This window comes from Nansenia antarctica (genome assembly GCF_963989245.1).
Source record: "Nansenia antarctica genome assembly, chromosome: 8".
NCBI lineage: Eukaryota > Metazoa > Chordata > Actinopteri > Argentiniformes > Microstomatidae > Nansenia > Nansenia antarctica.
Genome location: NC_137678.1, coordinates 17,823,764 through 17,836,263, shown reverse-complemented (window position 1 = coordinate 17,836,263; position 12,500 = coordinate 17,823,764). Strand labels below are relative to the sequence as shown.

Below are 12,500 nucleotides of genomic sequence, written 5' to 3'. Positions count from 1 at the left end.
TCTTTGCTTCTTTCTTCCTGTTCCGCTCTGTCTCATCTCTTATTCTTCAGACTTCCTTCTCCCTCCCCCTCTCTCCCTCACTCTCTCTTCTCTCTCTCTCTCTCTCCCTCTCTCTCTCTCTTTTCTCCCTCTCTGTCTCTTCTCTCTCTCTCTCTCTCTCTCTCTCTCTCTCTCTCTCTCTCTCTCTCTCCCTCTCTCCCTCTCTCCCTCTCCTCCATCTCCCCCTGAGCGATAACATTCTGTTGTGTGTTAAATCTTTTAGAAGTGAATGATTTAGTAGGGTAAACACATGGAACACACAGACACACACAGACACACACAGACACGCACACACACACACACACACACACACACACACGCTAGGGCTCTCTGTCCTGGTGTGACTGTGCTCAATAACCCCCCTCCCTCCTTCCCTCCCTGTCTCCCCCCCCCCCCCCCCCCCCCCCCCAGGACCCCATCCCCAGGGCCGTCCAGCCCCAGAAGGGGCCTGCCGAGGGGGGGACCATCGTCACCATCACAGGGAAGCACCTGGACACGGCCACTAAAGATGATGTCACCGTCACCATCGGGGGGGTGCCCTGCACAGTGTAAGAGGACCCTCACCTTTTACATTTACAATTTGGCCATTTTAGCCAGAGAGAAGAAGAGAGCTTTTAATACGCCTTTATTAAAGCGACTTACAATCAATACATTTGTCTAAGTACATGGTTCCCACGGGTCCTTGAAATCCTTGAAAGTTTATGAATTTGAGAAAAAAAATCAAGGTCTTAAATGTTTTTGAAAATAGACATGGGTCATTGAAAGTGCTTGAATTCCCCTCTCTCTCTCTCTCTCTCTCTCTCTCTCTCTCTCTCTCTCTCTCTAAATATAAAAAAATGTTTTAATTAGCTCGTCAACTAGTAAATAAGTCTCTGTATTGCTTAACTTTACACATATTTCACAATATTGTTTTGCTGTGCTGTGGTAGAGAAGGCAAGATATGGAGCTATTTTAGTGCCAGCAGAAATTGAATAGTATTTGACAGATTGAATTGAATATGAGCACAAATTTAATTGTATTTCACAGATCTGAATTGTATTTGACAGATTGAATTGAATCTGAGCACAAACTGAATTGTATTTGACAGATTGAATTGTATTCAATTCAGTTCATTATTTTAATTCAGTTTTCAAATTCAGTTTCTCTAAATACAATTCGGTTTTTCTCAAAATACAATTCAGTTCTCAAAATACTATTCAGTTTTTCTCAAAATAAAATTCAGTTTTAGAGGCACTCATCCGGGGACACTAGGCTAGGTAGAATAATAGAGCACCGATTCTAATCCCTCCCATCCGAATTCATAAGAGCAACGCATCCGGGTACTTTGCTCTCCCGTCATGTCCACGGCCCTTTTTGTGTGATAGAAATGTAGAAGTTTGACTGGTGGTCAATGGAAATTTCTGGTCTTTGCTACTTTAATCCGATAAAATAAGAAAACCGTAGTGCTTTTTAGATATTAGGAGCCCAAATCCGATGGCTAGTTAGGCAAACTATTATATAGTGTCGTTGCCGATCAATGATCAGCGTCGTTATATAGAGAACATAGGGTTAGGGTAATTACTGTTAATCAGTATTTAGCCTGTATGGTGCAGTGTTTCCTCCAGGATCTTTCCCATTAGTGGCGGAGCGGATATCTTTCCGATATTTTTTTTCCGCGTGCACGCGCATAAAACGCACACTGGCGCTCAAAACAAGGACGCAGTTTCACCAAAAACTATAGGGTGGCAACAATTATAATTTCTTAAATAGCGGTTAAGTCATTAAAGCCGAGCAGGTGATTTTATATAGAAGGTGATCAAATACCAATATATCCTACAGCTGCAGCGGAACATACGGAACGCGCATTACACAAACACACACACACACATGAGAGTACACGCACAAAACCGGCTAACGTTACTCATTAACTGTTTACACAAGTAAAATCACAGTGTGACAGTCAGATGGAGCATTCGGTAAACAACAACAGCAAGGTAATGCATCAGCTGAGTTAAAGAAAACCAACTCTTACCTTTGAGGACACCAACATGAGCCCTGTTTACCCGTACCTCCTCCGTTCTGTTCGTGGTGATTTTAGAGACAATAGATTATTTTTGCCCCGCGCATATTGCTATGAATAGTTCGAAGCTAGGTGCTTGCACGGTGCGAGAATGCTAGGTTAACCCATTAGCGGGAACATTATTTGTTTCACAAAATAGGCTGATTTAATTGACCATGAACATCAGAGACATACATTACGAATGTTCATTTAAAATACTCTATACTGAGCACTGTTATAAGAACATGAACCAGAGAACAGCAGTGTTATGTACGACAGTATGTCATTGCAGCACTTTGTTGCACTTTACGACGTCACGTTCTGTACGTCCGTTAGAGCTTTACGACGGTGTGTGTGTTGTCAGAATGAATGGCACTTGACAGTAAACGGAGCTCAGTTTGTATACCTGTGTGGATCTACATTTATTAGCATAACACAAACATTAGAGATGCTCCGATCAGGGTTTTTGGTGCCGATCACCGATCACCGATCACTGGAATCAGTGATCTGCCGATCCGATATCACCGATCACCGATCACAGCGTCGAAAATGGCAATTGAAGCATTCTATTTATTGTGTAGCATTATTTATGTTTTAAATTATTCTTAACACCATTGACATTGTATATTAAGTATTTAAATGAAATTAGGAGATGAGAAAGTATCATGAATTGACGACCATCTGTTTTATTGAATTCACAACCACCTGTAGCTTACTTCAGGAAAAACAAATAAAATGTGAAAATAAAAATCATAATAAATAAAATGTACACTGTCACATCAAATGTGCAACATTCCACTCGAATGAGAGGAACTAGGGGCTCTTAGAGAACTTGGAGCTTATACTGTAACTGTAGCTTTCCTGAGGAACAATAAACATACCCAAACTAAACTGCAACATAAACAGGCTATAGCCAAATATAAAATACTGTTTCAAGTCAGTCAGTTTCAAGTCATATTTAGGAGGAGATAAGACAGCAAGTCAGCAATAATCAATAAAACAAAAAAACAAAACATTGCACCTAAGGAGATTTCAGACTCAAACCTTACTTCTGATTAAGCAGCATCACTGGCAGATTAGCCTTGGGAAATACAAGCATCTCAGCGTTTTTGGCACTCAGCCTGTTCCTCTTATCATCTAAAATATGTCCTGCTGCTGAAAAGTCGCTCGCTATCTACACTTGTGCAAGGTGCACAGAGGAAGACCTAAAACTCACGCGCTAATAGTTGTTGTTGCTATGGGCCAAGTGACTTCCTGCTCGCGGGGTCACATGACGTCGGTGAACACTACCTACACTACGCTCGTGAAGTCGCGCTGGAACTCTGACCAGCACTCGTGGAACGCCTCTCGTCCAATCAAAGCACTCGGTCCCTTTATGACGTCGAGCCCAGTGTGCGCTTCGGCGCTCTCTGAGCGAATCGACGAACGCAGCAAATGCCGTATGATATTCGTGGTATTGAAAGACCTTGCGTGCGTTCCTCCCCGAGGTATTTCTTTTGAGCATTACAAACGGCATATTTGTTGTCTCTTTCCGACACTGTGTAATATTTCCAGACTGGCGACGCCATTTTGTAAACTGATCGGTCATGTTTGATCGGCCGTTTTGAGAACTCCGATCAAAACCGATCAAGGCCATATCGGCCGATACCGATCGGCGCCGATCAGATCGGAGCATCACTAACAAACATAATAAGCAGTAAATGCAATAACCCACAGTCGTCGCTGATGATGTTGCATTTTCGATTGGGATACGGGATTAAAGGGACCGGCGTGTGTCCCGCTAAATTCGGACCAATCACAAAACTGTTTTGAAACCGCGTTGCCTCGCGCCGCGCGCCTGTTTAGAGCGATTCAGTCTCGATTGCAGTGCGAACACAAACGACAAGGTTAATTGCAACATTGTAACATTGTAACATTATTGTAAATAACTACGCCCTAAATGTTGGTCTGGAAGCGGCCTAAATCTAGCTTCAATCTGCTTTTTTTCTGTTCTCCGGTCATAATAACTCGCTGCCTTTCTGCGCAGCCTGAATCAAAGTGGACTGTCTGAATCATTTGGTGGCGGAGGAAATTCATTCATGGCGGCCCGCCACGAATAAATGCATATAGAGGAAACACTGCGGTGTATATAAAGATGTTATAGCTAGCTAGCTACGATTTATCATGAAAATAATGAACAGCAAGCTAGATCCAAAACTAGGGCCGGTGGAGGAGGGCAAGTGTCACATTGGACAGACTACCAAACAGAAAAATAAAGTATCTTAACTCAGGGCTCTCAAGTCTCACGCATTGGGCGTGAGACACACGCATTGGGCGTGAGACACACGCATTTCAACCCGTTCACACGCTCACACGCCGCGTGTGTCTTACGCCCAATGCGTGAGACTTGAGATCCCTGATCTTAACGACAGCAAAAGTGATGGATGTCAGAAATACATTAGCCTACCTGGAGATTCAATAAGGTACTTTTATATGACAGGATATGGGTTAGGGTTATATGACACCTGTAGCGAGATAGATAGATAGAGCCAAAAGTAAAAAGTCGCTGAGAGACGCAACCAGGGTCTGGGCTGGTAATTGCGCCAAACAATCCGCGCCAAACAATCTGCTGAGATGAAAAGTACGTTTTAGAGCATTTATTGAATAGAACAATCAAACTTGGCGACGTACAAAAATAATCCATAAGCGATCAAAACCAGAAAAATAACAAACAATGCGTATAGAATACGCGTATAATGCGGTCATTATCCCGCCATGCAAGATGCGCAGGTGCTTAAATTACCTTGCAATATCACCCCCATAACCATATGACTTCTCAATACGGTGATCAAGGCAATAAACAAACAATCAAAGTAAACTCACAATAAACCCATTAGCCTGTTATACTAAATGTGGTTCATCCACATGGATGGAGGCAGACAGAAAGGACACACATTCATTGCCTATTTCATAAATGTTCTCCATATAACGACGTCGATCATTGATCGGCAACGACACTAGGCCTATATAATTGTTTGCCTGACTGGCCATCGGATTTGAGATCCTAATATCTAAAAAGCGATACAGTTTTCTTATTTTATCGGATTAAAGTAGCAAAGACCACACATTTACATTGACTGCCCGTCAAACTTCTACACTTCTAGCACCCAACAGGGGACATGATTGTTCTGATGACAGGGAGATGACGTGTAACTGCTCTGGAGACAGACTGAAAGGAGTCGGACACACATTGCCTATTTCATTACTTTTCTCCATATAACGACATCGGATGGGAGGGATGGGAGTTAGAATCGGTGCTCTATTATTCTACCTAGCCCAGAGTCCCCGGATGAGTGCCTCTAAAACTGAATTGTATTTTGAGAAAAACTGAATTGTATTTTGAGAACTGAAACTGAATTGTATTTTGAGAACTGAAACTGAATTTGAAAACTGAATTAAAATAATGAAAAATGAATTGAATACAATTCAATCTGTCAAATACAATTCAGTTTGTGCTCAGATTCAATTCAATCTGTCAAATACAATTCAGATCTGTGAAATACAATTCAATTTGTGCTCATATTCAATTAAATCTGTCAAATACAATTCAATTTCTGCTGGCACTAAAATAGCTCCATAGCAAGAGACCATCTAGAGTTCACACATTCAAGCCTCTCTTTTTAATTGTTGTCTGTGAGCGGATAGTTCCTATTATATAAATTCTCATCTAGATCTGTCTCAAACTATGCCGTGTTGGGTCCTTGAATTTGAGGGTTAGGGAGTCTTGAAAGTCCTTGAAAGGTCCTTGAATTTGATGTTTCAGAAGGTGTGGGAACCCTGTAAGTAAATGAATCATCTGTCCATCAGTCATCATAAGAAACAGTAATCTATGCTAGGACCAGGGGCCATTGGGGAGGCTGGCGGAGGTAGAAAGTGGAGGATGCGTCTGGACGAGGAAAACGGTATCAAACACGACGTCGTCCTCCGATTTCTACCTCCGCCAGCCTCCCCCTGCCATGACAACCATCTTGTCAGTCAGGCAACGTCTTCTCTCTGCTTTAGCGCTGACAGCTCACTGTGACCCTTGAACCCCCTCCCCCCCATCCCTCTCTCTCTCCCTCCTTCTCCCGATCTCTCTCTCTCCCTCCATCTCCCTATCTCTCTCCATCCCCTCCTCCCCTTCAACAGGATCACGTTTGGCAGTGAGATTACGTGTGAGACGGGCCAGTTCAAAGGTCAGAAGGTTCCCTCGGAGCCCCTGACGGTGACAGTGCGGTACGGCAGCAACACCTCCAAGGACGTGCCTGTCCCCTTCACCTACGCTGAGAACCCCAAGGTCCTCGACTACTACCCCAGGACCAGCTTTGTCTGGTGAGTCTGTCTGTCTGTCTGTCTGTCTGTCTACTACCCCAGGACCAGCTTTGTCTGGTGAGTCTGTCTGTCTGTCTGTCTGTCTGTCTGTCTACTACCCCAGGACCAGCTTTGTCTGGTGAGTCTGTCTGTCTGTCTGTCTGTCTGTCTCTGTCTGTCTGTCTCTCTGTCTGTCTGTCTACTACCCCAGGACCAGCTTCGTCTGGCGAGGCTCTCTCTGTCTGTCTGTCTGTCTGTCTCTGTCTGTCTGTCTCTCTCTCTCTCTGTCTGTCTGTCTCTCTCTCTCTGTCTGTCTGTCTCTCTGTCTGTCTCTCTGTCTGTCTGTCTCTCTGTCTGTTTCTCTCTCTCTGTCTGTATCACTCTCTGTCTGTCTGTCTGTCTGTCTCTCTCTCTGTCTCTGTCTCTCTCTCTGTCTGTCTGTTTCACTCTGTCTCTCTCTCACTGTCTGTCTGTCTCTCTCTCTGTCTCTCTCTCTCACATTCTGTCTGTCTGTCTCTCTCTCTTCTCTCTGTCTCTTCTCTCTCTCTGTCTCTCTCACTCTCTCTCTCTCTTGCTCTTTCTCTCTCTCTCTCTCTCTCTCTCTCTCTCTCTCTCTCTCTCTCTCTGCATCAAAGCCATATTTGTATGGTGAGTCAGTCAAATCAACCAATCAATGTTAATTCTGTATCCATGGAGAACATTCAAGAAGTTTGGAGGAACTTGAAGTGGCTTCTTCCCACAGATCTAGGAGCATCTTAGCCAAACCCTAATCTGTGTGTGTGTCTCTCTCTCTCTCTCTCTCTCTCTCTCTCTCTCTCTCTCTCTCTCTCTCTCTCTCTCTCTCTCTCTCTCTCTCTCTCTCTCTCTCTCTCTCTGTTTCTCTCTCTGTGTCTCTCTCTCTCTCTCTCTCTCTCTCTCTCTCTCTCTCTCTCTGTCTCTCTCTCTGTCTCTCTCTCTGTCTCTGTGTGTGTGTGTGTTCCAGTGGGGGCAGGAGGATCGTGGTGGTGGGAACAGGCTTTGACCTGATCCAGAGGGCGTCCATGAGGGTGCTGCCTTCTGCTGACGAGTTTGGGTATTACACCGCTCCCAGAGAGGTCAGTGGACGAGCATCCATCTATCCATCCATCTATTCATCCTTACATGCATACATACATCCATCCATCCTCCCTCCATCCATCCATCCCTTCCTCCATCCATCCATCCATCCATCCATGCATCCATCCATCCATTCCTCCATCCATCCTTACATGCATCCATCCATCCCTCCATCCCCTCATCCATCCCTCCATCTATCCTTACATGCATCCATCCATCTATCCCTCCATCCCTCCATCTCTTCATCCATCCATCCATCCATACAGCGCACACACACACACACATACTCACACACACACACACACACACACACACTCACTCTCTTCTCATGTAGTCTGAGTTAGTCTGTTAGGCAGTTCGTCTGGGGGATTCTCATGCACACACACACACACACACACAAACAGACTCTAAATCAGACACTCTAACACAGACAGACATTATGTCCTGCCAGCAGACCAATTAAATTGGTCCAACTGGGATTCAAACACTCTTTGTCCCTCTGTCTCTCCCTTGGCCATCTCCCTCTCTCCATTTATCTCTCTCTCAACCCCTCTCTTCTTCTACCCTCCCTTCTCTCTCTCTGCCCCTCTGTCTCTCTCTCTCCCTCTCTCTGGCTCTGTCTCTCTCTCTTGTGTCTCTCTCTGTCTCTCTCTCTGTCTCTCTCTCCCTCTCTCTCTCTGTTTCTCTCTCTGTCTCTCTCTCTCTCTCTCTCTCTGTCTCTCCTCTGTCTCCCTCCCACCTTTTATCTCTCTCTCAACCCCTCTCTTCATTCACCCTCCCTTCTCCCGAGCTCTCCCCCTCTCTTTATCTGTCCACCCCCTCCCATCCCCTCTCTCTCTCTTTCTTTCTGTCCATCCTCTTCACTCTCCTACCCTCTCTCTCACTCTTCTCCCTGTATCCATGTGTTTCACCCTCTCTCGCTCTCCCCATCTTCCACCCTCCCCTCCCCATCCTCCCTTCCTCCCTCCCTCCCTCCCTCCCTCCTCTGCCTCTCATCCTCACACACACACACACACACACACACACACCTCTCCGAAAGCCCCATATCGAAGACACACTGGTGGTACAGTATTTTTTCAGTCAACTGAAAGCTTCAATATATATATATATATTATATAATACATTTCTAATAGAATAATAATACATATACATTGCAGTGAGTGCATAAACGTTTTCAGTATATATGGTCCTTGTTAGCGCCATGCTCTTACATATTTCTTCTTCTTCTTCTTCTTCTCGTCCTCCTCCTCCTCCTCCTCCTCCTCCTCCTTCTTCTTCTTCTTCTTCTTCTTCTTCTTCTCCTTCTCCTTCTCCTTCTCCTTCTCCTTCTCCTTCTCCTTCTCCTTCTCCTTCTCCTTCTCCTTCTCCTTCTCCTTCTCCTCCTCCTCCTCCTTCTCCTTCCTCCCCCTTCTCCTCTTCTTCCTCCTCCTCCAGTACGTTCAGGACACTCCCCTCACTAAGAATGACACGGTGCTCCAGTTCCTGTCCCCTGAGGTGAACGCGTCCTGGCACGCTGGCGCCCCCTTGAGGACGGTGGTGCAGCTGGACAACCTGGAGCAGGAGCTGGGGGGCTTCCAGTACCACCCTGACCCCAGCTTCCAGCCGCTGGCCAAGAACATCATCACAGAGGCCAGCATCATCATTGTCGCGGTAACGGATGTTTTATTATATAGATATAGATATTCTCTCCCTCTATCTCTCTCTCTCTCTCTCTCTCTCTCTCCTCTCTGACCTCTGTCTATATATATACAGTATATATATATAAACCCCCATATATATATATATATACACGTGTATATATATACACGTTAAAAAACGTAAAAAATATACATAGGGCATTTCGTGTTTTTTTTACGGTTCTATTGAGTGAGGCTTATGTTGTTCATTTTGTTGAATAGAGAAATACCTCTCTCTCTCCTCTCTCCCTCTCTCCCCCCTCCCTCTCCCCCCTCCCTCCCTCTCTCTCCCCCCTCCCTCCCTCTCTCTCCCCCTCTACCTCTCTCTCCCCTACTCCCTCTTCCTCCCCCAGGGTCAAGGCTTTGCCAAGGCGATGACGAAGGAGGAGGCGCAGGCCTTCGTGGGGGACGCTTCCTGTCAGGTGACCATCCTGCAGGACGACAAGCTGTTCCTGGACCCCCCCGCCACCCAGCCCAGCGCCCGCTCAAAACGCCAGCGCAGGGACACCGGCTCCGACCCCCTGGACCTGATGGTAAACGGGACTGGCACCAACAACATACTGGCACCAACAACATATTGGCAACAACAACATATTGGCACCAACAACATGTTGGTACTAACAACATACTGGCACCAACAACATACTGGCACCAACAACATACTGGCACCAACAACATACTGGCACCAACAACATACTGGCACCAACAACATACTGGCACCAACAACATACTGTCACCAACAACATACTGGCACCACCAACATACTGGCACCAACAACATACTGGCACTAACAACATACTGGCACTAACAACATACTGACACCAACAACATATTGGCACCAACAACATACTCGCACCAACAACATACTGGCACCAACAACATACTGGCACCAACAAAATATTGGCACCAACAACATACTGGCACTAACAACATACTGGCGCCACCAACATACTGGCACCACCAACATACTGGCACTAACAACATACTGGCACCAACAACATACTGGCACCAACAACATACTGGCACCAACAACATACTGGTACCAACATACTGGCACCCAGGCCCCCGGGGCTAGAACCAACACCTTAGGTGGGCTCGGAGTGGGTGGGTGGGGGGTAGCGTTGGTGGTAGTGGGGGGGGGGGGGGGGGGGCACATAGTGTGGTACTGTAGGACTGCTGCCTTCAGGATGGCACAGAACCAACGCCCTGCTGGATGACATAAAGATGGTGACAGTCACACTGTAATCTAGACACTGCTGATGGAGGGAGGGAGGGGCTTGGTCTCCATGGAGACACTGTCTGATGGAGGGAGGGAGGGGCCTGGTCTCCATGGAGACGCTCTCTGAAGGAGATCTGTTCACAGATCAGTGGATCTGTGTGTCTTTCTGTTTTTGTTTTGTTTTGACAGCAGCCTTCGTCCGCTCTGACTAATGAGCACTCTGACACAATGTGTCTCCCTCCCTCTCCACTCCCTCCTCCCTCCCTCTCTCCCTCTCCCTCCCTCCTCCCTCCTCCCCTCTCCACCCCCTCCCTCCCTCTCCCCCTCCCTCCTTCCTTCCTTCCTTCCTTCCTTCCCTCCCTCTCCACTCTCTCCCTCCCTCTCCACTCCCTCCTCTTTCCCTCTCCACTCCCTCCCTTCTCCCTCCCTCCTTCCCTCCCTTCCTACCCCCCCCCTCCCTCCCTCCCTCCCTCCCCACTCCCTCCCTCCCTCCCCACTCCCTCCCTCCCTCGCTCCCTACCCTCCCTCCTCCCTCCTCTCTCCCCCCCTCCCTCCTCTCTCCCCCCCCCCCCCCCCCTCCTACAGATAAAGTTTGGTAATGGAGAGTGGGTGGTGGGGCCGGTCTACTATGAGCAGAAGTACGAGATTCCTCTGGCCATCATCATCCCTGCCGTCCTCATCCCCATGCTGCTCTTCATCGCCGTGTCTGTCTACTGCTACAGGTAACCTACACCTCCCAGCATGCACCTCTCTCACTGCTACACCTCCCGCATGCACTTCTCTCACTGCTACACCTCCCAGCATGCACCTCTCTCACACTGCTACCTCCCAGCATGCACCTCTCTCACTGCTACCTCCCAGCATGCACCTCTCACACTGCTACCTCCCAGCATGCACCTCTCACATTGCTACCTCCCAGCATGCACCTCTCTCACACTGCTACAGGTAAACTACACCTCCCAGCATGCACCTCTCACACTGCTACAGGTAAACACCTACACCTCCCAGCATGCACCTCTCTCACTGCTATCTCCCAGCATGCACCTCTCTCACTGCTACAGGTAACCTACACCTCCCAGCATGCACCTCACACACTGCTATCTCCCAGCATGCACCTCACACACTGCTACAGGTAAACAACTACACCTCCCAGCATGCACCCCTCTCACTGCTATCTCCCAGCATGCACCTCACACACTGCTACAGGTAAACAACTACACCTCCCAGCATGCACCTCACACACTGCTATCTCCCAGCATGCACCTCACACACTGCTATCTCCCAGCATGCACCTCACACACTGCTATCTCCCAGCATGCACCTCACACACTGCTACAGGTAAACAACTACACCTCCCAGCATGCACCCCTCTCACTGCTATCTCTCAGCATGCACCTCTCTCACACTGCTACAGGTAGGCAACTACAACACCCAGCATGCGCCTCTCATTAAGTAGTCAGTTGCTGTACTGGGTATTGAACAAAACTGTCTGTGTGTGTGTGTGTGTGTGTGTGTGTGTGTGTGTGTGTGTGTGTGTGTGTGTGTGTGTGTGTCTGTGTCTGTGTCTGTGTCTGTGTCTGTGTCTGTGTGTGTGTCTGTGTGTGTGTGTGTGTGTGTGTGTGTGTGTGTGTGTGTGTGTGTAGGAGGAAGAGCCAGCAGGCAGAGAGGGAGTATGAGAAGGTTAAACACCAGCTGGAGAACCTGGAGGAGAGCGTACGGGACCGCTGCAAGAAGGAGTTCACAGGTCTGAACACACACACACACACACACACACACACACACACACACAGGAACACACACACGCACACACACACACACACACACACACAGGAACACACACACGTACACACACACACGTACACACACACACGCACACACACACACACACACACGCACACACACACACACACACACACACTCTCGATAGATAGGTACTTTATTGATCCCAGAGGGGTAATTGAAACATTACAGCAGCTCAGACCACAAAATAACAACAACATAAACTAACAACTGAATAATAGGCTAAAATAAAATAGATCAAAATACAAAATAAAGACATTAACAATAGACCTAAAACTAAACACTTCCTGTTGTTGTTATTGTT

At 47.1% G+C, this 12,500-nt stretch overlaps 1 protein-coding gene across 1 annotated transcript in view; it reads left to right on the top strand.

Moving 5' to 3' along the window:
- The window catches only part of plxnb2a.1 (plexin b2a, tandem duplicate 1), a gene marked incomplete at its 5' end in the record, with an annotated part of 46,371 nt that overhangs the window by 18,223 nt on the left and 15,648 nt on the right, over window positions 1-12,500 (top strand). The window contains 7 exons of the mRNA XM_080538137.1: window positions 451-587; window positions 6,245-6,427; window positions 7,389-7,500; window positions 8,936-9,151; window positions 9,531-9,710; window positions 10,982-11,118; window positions 12,040-12,140. Coding sequence (XP_080394263.1) covers window positions 451-587; window positions 6,245-6,427; window positions 7,389-7,500; window positions 8,936-9,151; window positions 9,531-9,710; window positions 10,982-11,118; window positions 12,040-12,140 — 1,066 coding nt within the window. The remainder of the gene's footprint in view (window positions 1-450; window positions 588-6,244; window positions 6,428-7,388; window positions 7,501-8,935; window positions 9,152-9,530; window positions 9,711-10,981; window positions 11,119-12,039; window positions 12,141-12,500) is intronic.